Source organism: Mycteria americana, chromosome 16, assembly GCF_035582795.1.
Source record: "Mycteria americana isolate JAX WOST 10 ecotype Jacksonville Zoo and Gardens chromosome 16, USCA_MyAme_1.0, whole genome shotgun sequence".
Taxonomy (NCBI): Eukaryota; Metazoa; Chordata; class Aves; order Ciconiiformes; family Ciconiidae; genus Mycteria; species Mycteria americana.
The window spans coordinates 14,197,566-14,215,238 of NC_134380.1; the positions used below are offsets into that span (position 1 = coordinate 14,197,566).

The 17,673-nt window shown below is 72.2% G+C and overlaps 1 protein-coding gene across 1 annotated transcript; it reads left to right on the plus strand.

Annotated features, from left to right (window-relative positions):
- Positions 1–2,356: 2,356 nt before the first annotated feature.
- SOCS3 (suppressor of cytokine signaling 3) lies at positions 2,357–4,854 on the plus strand. The gene is made up of 2 exons (XM_075518883.1): positions 2,357–2,508; positions 2,935–4,854. The coding sequence occupies exon 2, from the start codon at positions 3,002–3,004 to the stop codon at positions 3,629–3,631; it is 630 nt and encodes a 209-aa protein (XP_075374998.1). The 5' UTR covers positions 2,357–2,508; positions 2,935–3,001; the 3' UTR covers positions 3,632–4,854.
- Positions 4,855–17,673: the final 12,819 nt, after the last annotated feature.

Genomic DNA, 17,673 nt, shown 5'->3' on the forward strand with positions numbered 1-17,673 from the left:
CCGCGCTTCCGCTTCCGGGCCGCCGCCGCGGGCCGCCCGGGTCCCTCCCCTGGCCGCGTCCCCCCCCCCCCCCCCCGGCTTCGGCCGAGCACGGTGCGGCGGGCGGCGCTGGAGACCCCCGGCCCGGGCGGCCCGGCCCAGCCCAGCAGCCCCGCCGCGGCGCCGGCCCTGCCCGAGCCCGCTGCTGCCGGGAGGTCCCCGGCCCGGCCTGGCCGGCGGGCAGACTCGGCGCCTGCAGTGATTCACCGCGGGTCAGCGCGCCCTGCGAGCGGCTGCCGGCCCCCGTCGAGCGCAGAGCCCGCGGTGGCGGCGTGGAGAGGCCGCTCCAAACGCGAACGCCGCTGCTGGCGGGGAAGGGGCTCGGGGAGGCCGGGAAGGGCTCGGGGGAGCTCGGGAAGGGCTCGGGGAGGCCGGGGGGGGAGGCTCGGGGGTCCGGGAAGGGCTCGGGGGAGCTCGGGAAGGACTCGCTGTCCGGGGGCTCCCCCCGGCCCACGCACACGCAGGACGGCTTTACACGCGCCTCGGGGCACGCTGGGGAAGCTGCAGCCCGAGCCCCGGGAACTTCACCGCCGTCCCGGCAGTTCCAGCCCCCCCCCCGACCTCCCCGAGCCCTTCCCCCCGCTTCTTTCTTGGCGAACCCGGCCCCGGGCGAACGGCTCCTTCCCGCGGCGGAACCGGCGTTTGCCGCCCCCGGCTGCCCGCCCTGGCAGCCCCCCCGGGACGGGGAAGGGCTTGGTCTACGGCCGGGGGGGGGGGGGGTCCCCGTGGCTTCCCGCACCGGGCAGGGCGAGGCGGAGCCCCGGGGGGGGCGCGGGTCCCGCCGCCGTGCCCGGCAGAGCCGCGTTTCTGCCGCCCAGCCCCGGCTGCGGGAAGCCCGTCCCGCTCCGGGTGGGGGGGCACGGAGGCGCCGCCCGGCCCCGGCCCCCCGGCCGGAGCCTCCCACCCCGCTCCCCTCCCCGGCCCTTCCCCCGAGTTTCACCACTCCTGCCTCAGGCAGAGCTCCAGAGCTCGTTTGCATTTCAGACCAGCTGGTTCACCGCAGCCTCACTTCCCAGAACTGCTCTTCTTGTGTTTATTCCTGACTGGCAGAGGCAGCGGCGGCGGCGGCAGCTCCTCCAGGGCAAATTAAACTATTTAAAATAAAATCCACTGACAAAGTCTGGTTTGTTTTCGGGGTCGAAACTGACAATTGCCAAACGAAAATGCAGAGAAACCGGGCGGGGAAGGGGGGCCCCGGCCCCCCCTCGGCTCCGCTCGCCGCCCGCTCCGCCGGGCCGGGCGCGCTCCTCTCCCCGGGCACTGGCACCGCGGCCGCCGGCTCCGGCTGCCGGACCCGAGCCAGGGCAGAGGCATGAGGAAACCCCTCCGGGACAGAGCCCCGCACGGGGGGCACCCGGCCAGGGGAAGGAGGGGCCCGGCTCCTCGCCCTCGCCACCAGCCCGCGACGGCTCCGCAGACGGGCGCCTGGGCCCCTGCCCTCTGCCGCGCCGGCTGCCGCAGCACCGGCCGCACGGAGCGTCCCGGGGCTCCCGGAGCCAGCGCCGTGCCCGGCCGCCAGCCGCAGGCACCGCCGGAGCCGCCGCCGGCCCCCGCCGCCTTCGCGGGGCACGGCCGCCCGGGAGCGGGGCTGCAGGCGGGGCGGCTCCCGGGGGGGGGGGGGGGGACTGTCCCGTACTGTCCCCAGATGCGTGGGTCGGGGGGGGGTTCTTCCCCACGGCTCGCCGGGAAGGGCAGCCGAGGCCGGCAGCGGCCTGGCACGCTGCGCTTGACATGAAGGCCAGCCGTGCGGGGCCGCTGCGGCCGCTTCCCCGCTGCACGGCGGCAGCCCCGCTCCGGCGTCCCCCGCCGGCCGGGCCCAGACCTCCTCGGCCCGCAGCACCTCCCGCGGCTCTGCCCGGGCGCGGCCCGGGTGCCCCCAGCAGAGGCGGGGGGGGGGGGGGACGACTTCGCAGCGCCCTCCGGGGGCACCGGCATCCCCGGGCCCCGGCCCCCGCCCTCCCCGGGGGCCGCCCGCGGGCAGGACTCCCACCCCGCTGAGGGTGCCCCACGGCCGGGGGCGGGGGGGGGGCTGCGGCGGCCCCGGGGCTGCCCTCGCCCCCGCGCCTCGGGTCGGGGCAACCCGGCCCGGCCGGACCCGGCTCTCCCGGCGGGGAGGGGAGGGGAGGGGAGGGAAGGGAGGGCGGGGGGGCCGCGGCCGGGCCGGCCGGGACTCTCCTCTTCTTAGAAGGAAAGAGCGTGAAGGGGAGCGGGAGGGGGCGGCCGCGCTGCCCGGAATGGGCCGGCGGTGGCTGGCGGCGCGCCGAGGCGGGCCGGGCCGGGCGGGGCGGCGGGAGGGCGCCGGGGAGCGTTACAAGAAGCCGCGCAGTTCCAGGAACCCGAGGGCGGGCTCTGCGCCCGCTATAAGAGGCCTCCCCGGGCGGCCCCGGCAGCTCCGCCGCCCGCCGCCGCGCACCGGCCCCGCCGCCGCCGCCGCCGCCGCCGAGACCGGCCCCGGCACCCGCGCCCCAGGTACGGCGCTGCCCGGGACGGGGACGGGAGGGGGAGGCGGGGACCGGGACCGGGACCGGTGCGTCCCGCGGGGAGGGATAGCCCGGCAGCGGTGTTGCCGGTGCCTCCCGGGAGGGAGATAGCCGGGGGCCAGCGGAGCCGGTGCCCCGCGGCGAGAGGACAGCCGGGGTCGGGGGATGCCGGTGCCCCCCGGGGAGTGAGACAGCCGGGGTCGGGGGATGCCGGTGCCCCGGGATGCCGGTGCCCCGCGGCGAGAGGACAGCCGGGGTCGGGGGATGGCGGTGCCCCGCGGGGGAGGGCGATAGCCCGGGAGCGGGGATGCCGGTGCCCCAGGAGGGCGATAGCCGAGCGCCGGGGATGCCGGTGCCCCGGGAAGGGAGAGCCGGGGACCGGGGGTGCCGTGGCTCACTGCCGTCTCTGCCGCAGGTGATGGTGTAGCAGCCGCTGCTGCCGGCAGCAGCACCCCGAGCGCGCAAAGCTGGCTCCCTGCGCCATGGTCACCCACAGCAAGTTCCCCGCCGCCGGGATGAGCCGCCCCCTCGACACCAGCCTGCGCCTCAAGACGTTCAGCTCCAAGAGCGAGTACCAGCTGGTGGTGAACACCGTGCGCAAGCTGCAGGAGAGCGGCTTCTACTGGAGCACAGTGACGGGCGGCGAGGCCAACCTGCTGCTGAGCGCCGAGCCAGCCGGCACCTTCCTCATCAGGGACAGTTCCGACCAGCGGCACTTCTTCACCCTCAGCGTCAAGACGGAGTCGGGCACCAAGAACCTGCGCATCCAGTGCGAGGGCGGCAGCTTCTCCCTGCAGAGCGACCCTCGCAGCAGCCAGCCCGTGCCCCGCTTCGACTGCGTGCTCAAGCTGGTACATCACTACATGCCGCCCGCGCCCTGCGCTGTCCCCGAGCAGCCGGGGGGGGCCCTGCACCCCAAGCGCACCTACTACATCTACTCGGGTGGCGAGAAGATCCCCCTGGTGCTGAGCCGCCCGCTCTCCTCCAGCGTCTCCACCCTGCAGCACCTCTGCCGCAAGACCGTCAATGGGCACCTGGACTCCTACGAGAAGATGACTCAGCTGCCAGCTCCCATCAAGGAGTTCCTGGACCAGTACGATGCCCCCCTCTAAGGGGCCAGCGGAGCGAGGTTACACGCTACAAGCACAAGAGCAGGGCACAGGCACAACGCCCCACCGGCGCGGGGACTCGCAGGGCATGCCAAGCCTCTCCCTCTGGGAAAGGAGAGGAGGGGGACTGGGGCGAGCCGCGGTGGGCCCGGGGCTGTGGCCAGCACAGCCGGGCGCCCTTGGTGCTGGGGGGACCCCCCGAGGAAGCGCGACACCCCCTCTCCGCAGGGAAGGAGACTGCTCTGGTCGGACTGTGGATGTTACAGTGCGCCCAGCGCGGAGGCCTCCCCGTCACGGCCGGGGAGAGCCCGTCCGCAAAGCCTCTGGGGGCTCGGGCAGCCGGGACGGCACCCACGGCACGGGGGGAAATGCGCCCCGGCAGCCGCATCCCCGCTGCCGTGGCGGGACCACACCTGGGGGTGTCCTGGCGAGAGCCCCCTTCTGCCACCAGAGAACGGAAAGCACTGGAGTCCAGCTAGTGCCTGGTCACTTTTCCTCCGTTTTAAGGGGAAAGTGGTTTTTGCCCATTCTGTACTTTACCTCTTGCTGCCTCCTTGTGGGTGGAAGCTCCTTTCACACCAGGCCCCAGACTTGGAGGTCGCTGCCTTTTTCCCCTCGTTGCCGTTTTCCAGGGGACTAAGCCTTAATATTCTCCCCGCCCCGTGGTCTGGGTTACTGCACATCGTTTGGTGACGCTGCACGGTAACGGTCCCGGTGACGTGCCGCGAAGCCGGAGGGGAAACAGCGTGTCCTGACACTGCTGAGGGTCCCGCACGACCGCGTCCGCAAGGAGCACCCCGCGGACCCAGTGCTGCCGCTGGACCGTTACTCCCAAGTGTCGCATCGCACCCCACCTCTGCCCGGCCGCTCCCTGCAGACCCTGGCCACGCGGCTCCGCGGGCCACCGACTCCCGCGGGGACGCGGCGGGAGGATCCCCTGGAGCACATCGTCTCGCAAGCGCTTTTCTGCATCCGCCCGGAGAAGCGGTTGGGTTTTTCTGGCTTTTTTTTATTTTTTTTTTTTTAACCGAAGGGATGTTTACAGGCCAACGTGAATCACTGTCTTTTATAAAGATTCCATCTTCACCTCCAGCCTCGAGGGCTGAGCAAAACTATGCTTGAAAATTCAACCAAAACAAAACTCAGATGAAACTTTGCACATATTTATATTTATATTCAGAAAGGAAATGTTTTCATAATTTATAATAAAGAGCACTATTTTTTAATGAAAAACCCCAGATCTGGTTTGTTTCCTCCCCTGCACCCCCGAGGCCGCTCAGGCCCCCCGGCATGACGCACGTCCCTCCCCGGCCGCTGCCCTCGCTGCGACGCTGGGATGGTGTTTACACCACACAAACGCCGGCTTCCTGGAACCGCTTTCCATGCCGGGGTGATCCCGCCGTGGTGACTCACAGCCTGGTGTGCGTAAGCGCTGCCCCGGCGCTCAGGTATGTCGGAGCCCCGCGACGTCGCTCGGCCGGCCAGGCCAAGCCACGAGGCACTGCGGGGAAAGAACCCGTTCCCAGCTCCAGGCACGTGGTGCGGCCGCGAACTGTCCCTGGACCGCGGGACGTGGCCCATCGCCCTGGGCACGGAGGAGACGAGTTGGTGGCCAAGGCTGGCCCGTGGCACAGCCCCAAGCGCAGCCGCGCTCACGCTGCGCTCTGCAGCGAGCCCACCCTGCCCCCAGCCCCCTGGGGAGGGGAAGGTGGAGGCGGCGCGTGATGGGGAAAGAGCTGTGGGAGCACGGCACCGAGAGGTGCGGGGTTAGAAAGGGATTTGTGGTGCTTCTGCTGCGAGTGCAGCGGGCTCGGGGAGGGGGGGTTAAGCAGGAGGGCAGAGAGGGTTAAGCAGGGAGGCCGAGGTCCTGCTTACCCCCACGGCACAGAGTTAAAAGCTCCGGGGCTGCCCTGTGCAGACCCCCACCCGCCAGACCCCAGCCTGGCCCAGAGCAGACGCCCGAGGAAGGGTGTGAGAGGAGGAGGAGGGACAGGATCTCCCCCGGGGATCCCCCAGCCCCCAGGAGCGCCTGGCTCCCTGCTCTCGCCTCCCGCGGAGGCACCGGCCGCGAGGACGTGAAGCAGACGCGGGAATAAACCCGCAGCTCTGGCCGGCCGGAGGGGAGCGCGATGCCTGGCTGGAGAGCTGCGTCGGGGGGGGGACGTGGGGGAAACTCCTGGGAGGGGGTGGGCCCCCCGCAGCCCCGCGGAGCCCCCGCAGTGCGGCGCAGGCTGTGCCCGGGCACCCTGTGCTTCGCGGCCCCTCCAGCGCCCGCAGCACCCCCAGCCCCGCACTGCGGGCATCGCGCCGGGCACCGTGCACCGTGCTCCCGCCCGGGGAACCCCAGCCGCTGGGAAAAGGCTTCCCTTAGGAATCGCCCCGGAGCAGAGGGATGGCGAATGTGCCCGCTCGGGCCGCAGGCACGGCGTGGTCCCAGCGACTATTTTGGTGCTGCTCTCCGGGGCCGTGGCTCGCGGGCTGCCAGGAAGCGCCGTGCGGCCTGCCCGGGCACCCGCCGGAGCTATGCGAGGAATGTCCATGTGCGCGGGTGGCCGCCCGCCAGGCCCTGCCGAGGCACATCCCCGACGTCAGGGCTCCCGGCAGCACCGGTGACTCCCGGCCCGCGCCAGGGAGCGGGGGAGCAGCCCCCAGCCAGCGCGGAGCATCGCCCCCGCGGCGCTCGCGGCACCTGGGCAGGGACCCGGAGCATCACAGCTCCCGGGCGGAACAAGGCACAGCAGGGGATGGGGAACCGGGGCCCTGGGGGGGGCTGAGCACCCCCAGCCCCCCCGGCAGAGTGAGGGGGTTCGCAGCACCCCACGGTGGGACAGAGCGGGGAAGCTGCCCTCGGGGAGGGCGGCCGGGCTGCCTGCAGCAGCCCTGCCCAACACCCCCAGCCGGACCCCGTCCCTCCCGTCCCCGCGGGAACGGCCCCGGCTTCGCCACTTCCCAGAAGGTCCCCGGGCGCCCGCGCTGCTGTTGGGGGGCCTCTTCCCTCCTGCTCAGGCCACAGCGGGGCTGCAACCCGCTGCTGAGTCGAGAGTCCGGGAAGCCCTGCCAGCCCCGTGGGTTTCTTGGAATAAACCCAACCTCGCGGCAGCGGTGACGGGGCGGCCAGCGGGCAAATCCCTGCCGAAGGTTTCACAAACCTCTCGCCTTCCCCAGAAAAGCCGAGGGGACTTGGCCCTGCGTTTCGTAAGCGGCCGATTGAGCATGTCGCAGGCAGCCAGTTCCCCTCTGCCCTGCGGCCAGGGCCAGGGCCGGCTGAGCTCACCCCCATGGAGGCTTCCTGGACGGGGAATGCGTTCTCAGCGGTGATTAGACCCCGTCACTGCGTGGCGGTGCCGGGAGCTGGACGGGAAACACGGCACGTGCGCAGCGGGCCAGGAGCGGGGCTGGGACGCCACTGTCCTGCGGCTGCCCCCCCCCCGTGTCCCCCAGGGCCGTCACCAGGCAGGTGCAGCGAGGCTGCTCACCAAGCCGAGGCCAAGCAGGGGATGGCCAGGACCACCATCTGGCTGGCCAGGAGCACCCGGGCGATCAGCTGGCATTCCCAGAGAGGGACTCGCTCGGGGCAGCGAGCGCGGAGGTGGCCACGGTAAGCCAAGCCGGGCGACCCAGCAGCCAAGCAGGGCACCTGGTCTCCTCGCTGTGCCGCACCAGCCCTGGGACGGACCAGGCACCGGCACGGGCACCGGCGCCAGCACTGGCACAGCACCCTGCCAGGCAGCGGCCTCCCCTCCCCGTCCTCCCCGTCCTCCCCGCGCGGGATGGGCAGCACACAGCTGGAGGCTGAAGCCGCCCGCGGGCTTTCCTCTGTGCTGGGGCTGAGCTGGCACCGGCAGGGACAGGACGGGACGGGACGGGTCGGCCAGCAGCTCCGCTCCACCTGCTCTGAGCACAAACGGCCCAAACCTGGCGCGGCTGGGCAAACCAGCACCGGCCCTGCCCTGCCCAGGGCACTTTTAGGCGACGGCAGCCCCCTGCGCCGACTGGCCGTCCCGCCGGTGCCCAGCTGCCTCCTGGGTGCTGAGACCGCTGGCTCGTGCACCTCTCCGTGGGAGCCGCGGGCTGAAGCCCAGCCGAACTCACTGCAGCTGTAAGCACGGCCCGTCCCCAGTGCCACCACCTCCTCCATGCCGTGACCGTGGCCGCGCGGAGCAGGGCGAGAGCGAACAGGGCCACGCGGCAGCCCGCCGAGGTGCTGGGGTGCGGGAGGCGGCTGGGCAGGGACAGGCAGCTGCCCCGCTGCCCCGGGAAGCCCCCGCCCTGCCCCAGCGTGGCCTCCCCAGAGGGGTGCGGGGCAGCCGCCGACGCTTCCCACCACGCCGCCGGCTCGTTACTGGCACGAGAAGGAAGCGTCCGCCGGGATGGTGAACCAAAACCCTGCGGGGTCAGGGGGTGCAGGAACCCTGCTCTGGTGCGTACCAGCATCTGCAGACCCAAAAACAGGAAACAACTGCAGCCTGCGATTGCCGCAGGCAGACGGTCCCCGGCAGGGCGGGCAGCGCAGCAGCCGGGGGGGCTCGGCCGGGCTCTGCGGCTCTGCTGCGGGTACCCCGGCCGCACGGCGAAGCCCGTCCGGGCACAGCCAGAGGCCATCCCTGGGGAGCAGGACAGACCCACGAGGGCACCCCAGCCCCACGCCGGGACCAGCAGCCTGTCCCCAGCCACCAGCGCACAGAGAGCGCCGTCCTGTCCCCTCGTGGGAGCAGTTGCCGTGCCAGGAGGGGACCTTCCTGCTTGGAGCGTTCTTGTCCCACCTGGGCCATGCCGGCTCCCTCCAGGCGGGCTGCGCAGGCAGGGCAGGCTGCGGTGCAGGCGCCAGCCCCGTGCCGTCCCGTCCGAGAGAGCCCACGGGACAGGCCAGCCGTGGGGCCAGGCACAACCCACAGCCCGCAGCGTCCCCCTGGGCTGGCTGGGCCGTCACCCAAGGGGCCGGTCACCCGCCAGCCTCTCTTGTGCTTGCACCCGGGGCTCGGTGGTCACCCCAAGGAAGGCGGCAGCGAGTGGCAGCACCGACGGCTGCCGGGGCGGCAGAGCCAGGCAGGGAGCTCGCCGCAAACACCCTGACCTCGCGGCACACCCCTCGTGCACTTCCTCCTGCCTCGGCTCCGCAGCGCCAGGACGTTCCCACATCCACCGCCGCGTTTCCCAGTAGGATGCAGGAAAGGGCTGTGCAGCAGCCGGGGACTTACTGTAAATGGCACCACCTGCTCCTTACATGGCAATTCCTCTGCAGGCCAGGGCCACCGGGACGGTTGGGAACAGGGACCGAGACATCTGCTCCCCGGCACGCTGCCGGGAAGCACGAGCTCAGGCTCTGTGGCACAGCCCGGGGCTGGCACCAGCTGCCCTGGCTGCGGGCTCGGGATGGGTGAAGGGTCCCTGTGCTCGAGGAGGAGAGGGGCTGCACCCCCCTGCCGCTCGACGTCCCCGGGGCCCGCGGGAGCCCCCTGGCCCCACAACATCCCCTCGTCTTGCCCCCTGCCCCAGGCAGGCACACTCGGCACGGCCCTGTGGTGTGGCACGAGACCCCCGGCCGCAGCAGGGGCTCGCCGGCGGTAACCCATCCGTGGCCGGAGCAGAGGAGGCAGAGCCTTGGCAGCCGGGGGAGCCACAGGGGCTGCCCCGAGCCCCTCCATCGCGTGCCTGGCTCGGCCCCTGGCTCTTCCCGGCCTGGGCAGGGCTGCGAGCAGGCGGGGAGCGTGGGGCGGCAGCGGGACCCCTGTGCCCGGGCCAGGGTGTATTTCGGGATGCAGCTGAGCCCAGCGCCCTGTGTACGTCCCCATGGAAACCCCTCTCTGTTGCTGCTTCTCCAGCCAGACCCGCAGTCAGCGCGCAGCCAGCTCGGAGGGAGCCAGCAGCTGCGGATTCCTCACTCCTTCCATCAGCAGCTCCACGCGGGGCTGCGCTGCCCCGGCCCCCCCGGCCCCGCGGCCGCGTCCACCCGCACGCTGCTCCCCCTCGCCCGCCGGCTGGGCCGGGGGTCCTGCTGCCCTACCAGCCAGCACCGCCCTGAGCTTTGAGAGACGCAGACCCTTCGCCCGCTCCATGGGACTTCGTGCGGGAGCAGCCTCTCCCACCGCCCGCAGCCCCTGCCTGCCCCTGCCCACTCCAGCGCCTGCCCGGGGCTCGGTCCTGCACCTTACGACCACCAGCCGTGGCGCGGGGCAGGGCTCCCTCCGCCCACGCAGAGGCGGATGTTCGGAGTGGAAACCCCCCCAGCGCATTTCCACAGCCTCGGAGGAAGTTTTCATCCCGGCAGCGGCAGCTGGAGCCCGAAGAAACTCTTGACATTTCAGAGGAAGGTTTCAAACAAAGCCGCGTTGCTGTGGCAATGGCAGCCGCAGGCCCCCCCCCACCCCGTCCCGCGGCTGGGGACGTGGCCAAGGCGGAGGGAGCAGCAGCCCAGCACCGGCAGCGCCGGGGCTGCCGGGCAGGCAGACGGCGGTGGGCCGCGTCCTGCAGTCCCAGCCCGGAGGGTCCCGCGGCCGAGCGCTGCCTGCGCCATCCCCAGGAGGGCCGTGCCCGGGGCGGGCCGAGGGTGCCAGCACGCGGGCAGACCCCCTTCCGCGCCCTCCCCACGGTCAGCCCTCTCCCGCTCCCCAGCCAGTGACCGCGCCCGGGCCCGCGCTGCTCTTGCACCTGCGTTCGCAGGGAGCGGCGAGGTGCCTGCCACCGGCTGCGGTCACTGCTGGGCACGGGCACGCCAACGGCACGTCATGGGAGGTCCCCGTGGGTGCTCCGGGCAGCAGGCTGCCAGCTGCCTTGGGTGTGTTTGCCCAGCACAGTGCAGAGTCCTCGGATGACCCTGGCAGAGCAGCCGTGGGCAGGTGCCAAACCCCAGCCCTGGAGCATCCCTTGGCCTCGCATCAGCCCTGGCCTCGGCCCCGGCGCGGGAGCAGGCAGCGGCGATGCCGCGCACCCGGCGGGGGACGAGGCTCCTGGCCACGGGACCCTGCGTCCGCAGGGCGGGTGCTGCTGCTCCCAGTCCGGCCCTGCCCGTCTGCCCCCTCCCCACCGGTGCACCACGCGGGGGCCCCAGACGTCCCCCCAGGCCCGGTGGGCTGTGCCTGTCCCACAGCTCCTGGGGCCCCCCGGCAGAGAGCAGCTCCAGCCTGGCCCCGCCGGGGGCCGCGGGCGGAGGCAGCACCGCGCTGGGCGAGGACGGGACGTGCGGCTGGCAGAGGGCACAGCTGGAGCAGATGTTCCCTAGAAGGACCCAAGGGCCCCGTCTCAGCATTTAACGAGTGGGAATGGGAGCACTTTACTGTAATTCCAGCAATTACATTGTTCATGCTTGGCAGCTGACACCAGTTGGTGTCCAGCGCCATGGGATCACGATAAGCCACCTGGCACGGAGACTTGGCAGCGCGCCGTGCCGCCGGGCAGCCAGCCAAGGCAGGGCAATAAAGGGCTGCAGAGTGAGGTGTGAGGTACGGTAAGGGCCCGCCCCAGGAGTTCCTGTCACCGGCACAGCCCCGGTGCGCAGGTGCTGGCCAGGAGGGCCCAGGTGCCCAGGAGTGCCTGCCAAGCCCAGCGGGACTGGGGATCCCCAGCCCTGCGGCTCCGGGGAGTCGAGCTGCCGCCCGGCAGGGGCCTGGCAGCCTCCCCGCGCCGCGGCAGCCCCTGCACCCACGCAGATCTGCCGGGGCGCTGAGCCGGAGCTGCCAGCAGCAGGATGCTCCAGCCGATGAGCAGCGGGGAGGGCTCGGGGCAGCGAGGTGCCAGCAGGGCGGAGGGCAGCCCCCGCTCGCCAGGTGCAGGAGGGGGCTCGGGGACGGAGCAGAGGTTCTGCTCGAGGGCCCGTCACCCCTGGGGACCCCGGGACCCGGCGTCCAGCCCAGCCAGCATCTCACCAGCCCCTGCTTGCCCATTGCTGCTTCCAGGCCGGCGCTGTCCCCGGGCTCTGCTTCCCTGCATCGCCTGCCCGCCCTGGCCCGGCTGCCGCATCCGCCGGGTGGTCCCCGCCGGTGCCCGGGGCCGTGCGGGAGCAAGGGACAGTTGGCACCCAAGGGACGGGAGCGCGAGCCCTGCTGAGTCATCACTTCGCTGTTCTCGTTTTTCCATGGTGCTGTTGTGCAGTTTGCTGGAAGCCAGCTAAGAGCCATGACTAATCTGTTCTCAAAACAAGCACAAAGAGAGCAGGGAGGTTTGTGCAAACCCCGCGGGAAGGGGGGTGAATCACGGCGCGGGGCTGGGGGGGGCGAGCAGCCAGGAGCAGCTGGGAATGCCAGGCCAGGGAGCAGCCCCGCCGGCAGCACCTGCGCCGGGCGCGGGCGCTGGGCGCAGCCAGGGCTGGGCAGGGGCGGCGAGGACCCCCGAGCTCCCCTCCCACCCCCTCCCCGCACCGTGCAGCCGGGCCGAGCGGGGCCGGGGTGCAGGCAGCGCACCGGGGCGGGGTGAGGCAGGCGAGGCAGGCAGGCGGGGGCCGCTGGCACTCAGAAACACAGACGCGGTCGCCAGGGTCGGGGCTCCCATCCTGGTCGCTTCTGCCCTGCGGGGAAGCCACCGGCCGGGGAGGCCGGGGAAGGAAGCGCAGGATTTTGCTCTGGCCGGAATCGGGCATCCATTGATTTGCTGTTATTAAAACCAGAGCTGCTGTCGGGAACTCTGCAGCCTGGCTGCCCTCGCACATGCTTCCTGGAAAGGGCCGTCCCGCGTGCCCTCGCCGGCAGGGGACGGTCCCCCCAAAGCACCTGGACGAGGCGCTGGCCCGCGCCGGGTTCGGGCAGCAGCCAGGGCAGGGGAAGCCCCCGCGGGGACGGGAGCCGGGGCGTCAGTTCTGTGCTGGGCACCCACCGCGCCGCTGCTGCCCGGCAGCTCTCAGCCCCTGCTGCCCCCGGCCCTCCTCGGCTCACCCGGCACCCCCGGCGCTGCCCGCGGGGCTCAGGGCGGCCCCGGCACCCCACGGCGGGTGCTGATGGCGGCGAGGGCGCAGCGGCACCCGCTGCCCCTTTCATCCGCTGGGCTGAAGAGGGTTTACTGGAGAGGCAAAGTCATCGCTTCCAGCGGGGGATGAATCACCCCTGTCAGGAATTCTGCCCGGGGGCTTTTCTGTAAGAGCATGGAATTTCGACAGGGCCGAGGGCCGTGGCCGCCGTGCCCTCCCGGCCGTGCGGGTCTCTCCTCCTTGCACAACCTCCCGCCGGGGTTCCTGTTCCCGGCCTCGCAGCCGCAGCAGCTGCCGAGAGGCGCAGGCACCGGCTCCCTGGCGGGGAGGGTCCCTGCCCGCGGCGAGGAGCGGGGCCCTGGGAGCCACCAGAGCCGGCGAGGGGCCAGGACGAGCCCGGGTTCCCAGCGCGGCACGGGCGCCTCCACCCGCAGAGCTGCGCGCCCCGGTGCCCTGCACGGCTGCCCCAGCCAGAAGCGGGTCCCCACGGGGCCGTGGGCTCGCCGGTGCCGCCTGTGCTCAGCACCGCGTGGCCGCGGCTGCTGGCAGACCGTCGCCACGGCGGTTGTCTGCGGTTCAGAGCCCCCAGCTGCGCTCGCACCCACAAGCAGGTTCCAACAGAGGGGAAGCGGCGGGTCCCAGCCGCAGCGGGCGCACCGTCTCAGCGGCGGCATCTTCCCTCTGCCCTGACCGGCACGTCCCACCCCCACCAGCGCCGGCGGCACCCCAGACTGCCAGGAGCGGAGTGGGGGACGCCAGCGGGGTGGAGGCGTGTGGCGTCGGATGGAGGGGCAGCTCCTGGCAGACACCCGCCCGCTGCCCCTGCCCCACCCCGGTGCCGTCCTGCGGCAGGGTCGCTGCAGGGGGACGCTGCTGACCCGGGGGGACACCAGCGGCCCGCGGGCTGCCCTGCCACGGGCTGCTCCAGCCCCAGGGCCGGGCTGCGGCTGAAGGGGAGGCAGGGAGGGGGCCGAGGGCTGGGGCTTTCCCGGCAGCCAGCGGTGACCCCACAGGAGCCCGGCCGGTCGGCGGGGCTGTGCCGGGGCTGGGGTTTCTCTCGGTTTCCACACGCTGCAGAAACTCTCTTTCAGAGCGAGAGCAGAGGGGTTTCTTGATAAGGGGGAAAGCACGCTCAGAGCAGGAACTGAAACGTCACCTTTGAGACCGGCGGCTCTTCCCCAGGCCAGCCGCCCGGCACAGCCTCACCGCTCTCCCGGCAGCTTTGCAGTGAAGCTGCAAAGCTTCTGCACCCAGCCCAGCCCACCAGGACCCAGCGTCTCCTCCGGCCTCGTGCACAGCGTGGCCCCGCGCTCTCCAGCATCCCGCTGCGGCCCCCGCCTGCACGGGCTCGTCCCACGTCCCCCTGTGATGGTCTCCCCAGAGCCTCGGCCCCACTGATCCCCGCAGCCAGGGCAGAGCTGAGCCCAGCCCCGCAGCCCCCTCCTTCGCTCAAAGCCCCCGCTGCCCAACCAGCCCACTCCCCCGGGGAGCTCTGCCTCGGGCTCTGCCGGCACGCTGGGGCCGGCCCTGCGGGCCGGAGCAGGGGGACTCAGTGGCCGGCACGCGGGAGGGGTGAGGGGGCTCAGACAAACCCACTGGGCAGACAGAGCTGGCGGGAGCCCCTGCGAGTGAAAGTGAGCCCCAGCCCAGGCTGCGGCCGCAGCAGCTGCACCGTGGCGAGCGCGGCGTGGGGCTGGTTCCCCCAGCAGACCGTCCCGCAGGTGAGGAGAGCAAACAGCCGGCTGCTCTCTGGCAAGGCGAGCACATCGCTGTGGGAAACCAGAGATAACAGGTCCTGCTTCCCGGCGCCTCCTTTCCTGGACGTAAGGCTGCCAGGAGCAGAATGCATGAGAGCTCGTCCCCAGGAGGCCCTTCTCGATGCGACTCTCCTCCGTGCCCCGCGCCGGGCGTCCCAGCAAGGCTCCCGGCCAGGCGTGGCCCCGCACGGCCAGCGTCCCCGGCGGGGAAGGGACAGCCCAGCGCTACGTGGGGAGGTCACAGGACTCGCAGGTTCGCAGCCTCCCTGCGCCAGCGGCCGCCGGGCACATCTGCTGCAGGCGGCTTTGGTGCAAAGGGCCCACGTGCAGGCCCTGCCACCACGGCACTGCTTCCCGGCAGGGGCCAGCTGCCGTGCGGTAGCCACCAGCCACAGCTGCAGCGATGCTTCCCAGAGGGCTGGGTAATTTGCCTGCCCTGCTTTGCATGCCTGAGGCTGCCCCGGGGGCAGGGAGACGCAGGGCGTGCGGCATGCCCGGGGCGGGGGGCACAGCCGCGGCCCTCACCCCAAGGCAGGGCAGGCAGGGGGGCAAAGCCGCCCCCGCCCCAGCGCGCGGAGCACCCAGCAGCCTCTGTGGGTCCGGGGGAAGGGAGGTGGGGGATGCGGGGATGGATCAGGACACGGCACCACCTCGGCTGTGGGAAGCTGCTTTATACTTTCTGCCATTCCTGGAAACAAACAGCTGGAGAGGCTGATCCGACCTGCCTGCCGGGAAGCAGCCACGGCCCCCTCGGCCCCCTTGGCCCCCGCCCCTCTCCGCCCTGCCAGGATGCTCCGCACCCAGGGGCTGCCTGCGACTCCCCGAGGAGCCGCTCCTCACCCAGAGGGGCTCCCATGGCCCCCATGGGGCTGCGGCTGCCGAGCCCAGCCTGCCCCCAAACCCAGGAGCAGCTCATCCAACCACCCCAAAACCGGGGGGACGTTCATGCCTCAGTGTCGCAGAGCAACCCCAGCCCCGCAGGCTGGGACGGCTGTGGTCAGCCCCCCTTCTGCTGCGCGCAGCGCTGGTGAGCCCGCAGGCTGCCGTCCCACGCGCGGAGGCTGAGCAGCTCCATCCCAGCCCCGAGCCGCCTGCGGGCTGCGGTCCCCGTGCACCAAGGCTGAGCAGCTCCATCCCAGCAAGCCCCACGCATTAGCACCAGGTTGATTTATAGAAATCCAATGGCTGGGGCTGCCAGTGCCTCCTGCCAAACCTCATTAACGGCTGGCCTGGGAGCAAGGCAAACAGCTCGTGCAGCAACAAGGAAATCCTTGTTTAAGCATTTCTGGCCATGCAGGGCCCTTCCCCTCACGCCCAGGGGAGGAGGAGGAGGTGCAGGCCACAAGCCCCAAGCTGGCACCACCTTGGCAGCCACGAGGAAGGAGACGCAAGGGGACATAGCGGGGTCTGCGCAGGGAGGGAGCCTCCAGGATGGGCTGTGAGCCGGGAGGGAGCGGGAAGCCACAGGGGCACGGTGGGGGGCAGAGGGCTCCCACGCTGCAGCACCAGGGTCTGCTCCCCTTGCACCACCGCAGCGGCCCTAGGAACTGATGGGGAAGAGGGACGCTGGAGTGCCAGCAACGGGTGACCGAGGGCTGGCTCAGAAGGGCAGCACCGCTCAGCTGACAGCTGCAGGCAGCCGAGGGGCTTCGTGGCTCGCTCCTGCCCCTCTGCCCGGGGCCACTGGCCGGCCCCCCGGTGCACTGCCGTGCCATGCCATGGGGCAGAGCTCTGCCAGGGCCGGCCGGGGCTGTCCCAGAGGGATTCTCCAGTCCACCCTGTGCAGAGCAGCCTGGAAGGAGCTTCTGCGCGGGGCTGGGGCGGGATCCTGCCGGCCCTCGGTGCCCTCTGCTCCCACTCACGCCAGGTTCCTCGCACAAAGCGCTGGCCGTGGGCGCAGTGAGCTCCGGGCACACGGGGCTGCCAGGAGGCCATGGGAGCCGGCGCGGGCATGCCTGCCCCACGGCGGGCATGGGGCATCAGCATGGCTGGCCCGCGGACCTGGCACTGGCGAGCTCCAGAGCAGCCTCAGCGACCTGCATCCGCCTGCCCCACGTGTGGCTCAGGATCTATTTCATCATCTGGAGAAAAGCATTTACTGCCAATAAACGGGCTAATTAATTCTCCTCAAAGACCTCTCAATTATTCATCTCGGGCCACAGAGAAACAATTACAGCACTTACCTCAGCCCTGGCTCGGCCAGTGCAGCAGCCAGCGCGGGGCCAGGGCTGGCGGCAGGCAGGGCACAGCTGGGGATGGCCCGGCACAGCTCCCGGCACGGAGCCCTGGCTCCTGGTGCCTGGCCAGCCCCGGCTCTGCCCACCCAGCGGGAGCGGCCCCGCGGGGCTCTGGGGAAGGGCTGCTGACCCGGCACAGCCACCTAGCCCAGAGCCATCACTGGCAGCGGTGCTCTCCCAGGGTGCCCCCGAGGGCTGCTCCCAGCACCAGGGCTCAGGAGCGAGGGGACCCACCCGGCCCCCTGCTCCTCACCGCAGGGCACGTCCCATGGGTCTAACCCCAATCTGCCCACGCGCAGCCGAGGCTGCTGCATCCCGTCCAGCGAGAACACGGCAGTGGTTCGCTCCCTCCTCACCACCCACCTGCAGCGGTCTGCTCGCCCTGTTCTCGCTGAGCAGCCCAGCCGCCCTCCACACCTCCGCCCAGGGACCCACGCCTTCAAGCCGTGGCCAGACTCAGCCGTGGGCACCCACAGTGAGCAGGGGCTCAGGCGCGAGCCGGCTCCCAGCACCGCCCAGCCCCGTGCAGCACAGTCGCTCCTGCTCGTCCGGGGACAGGCAGGATCCCGCGCTGCCAGGGGACCTAACCCCCCGGCTGCCCCTCTGCCCCGCAGTGCCAGGGGCCAGGCCGTGCTCGGGTCCCCCGTGGAGAGGGGCTTTTTTCCCCGACCGTTCTCCATCTCCTCGGCACTCGGGATGCTCCTTCTGCCCCACGCTGGGGTCGAGTCCCTGCTCCCTCCGCGTCAGCTGCACCTCGAGAAGGAAAACCCGCTGCACCGCCGGCACTGCGAGCTCGGGGGTCCCTTCCCGCGGCCTGGCCGGGCCTCACCCGGGCAGGCTGCGGCCGCGGAGGCCTCCCGGGGCCGGGGTCCGCGTCAGCTCCCTCCCGCCCACCTCCCCCGCGCACGGCGGGTCAGGCCGCTCCAGCACGGCCGCCCTGCGGGACCTCCCCGGCCGCCCCGGGGAGCGGGGGCATCGCCGGCCCGGGGCGGGTGGCCGGAGCCCCCGGCACGGCTCCGCGGGGCGCCCGGCCCCGGGCTCGGAGCCACCGGCCGGGGCGGCGCGGGGGGCCCCGGGCGGCCGCGGGGCCGGGCCGGGAAGGGTTAAGGGCGGCCCGCGCCCCCCCGGCGGCCGAGGGGCGGGCCTGTCGGGAAG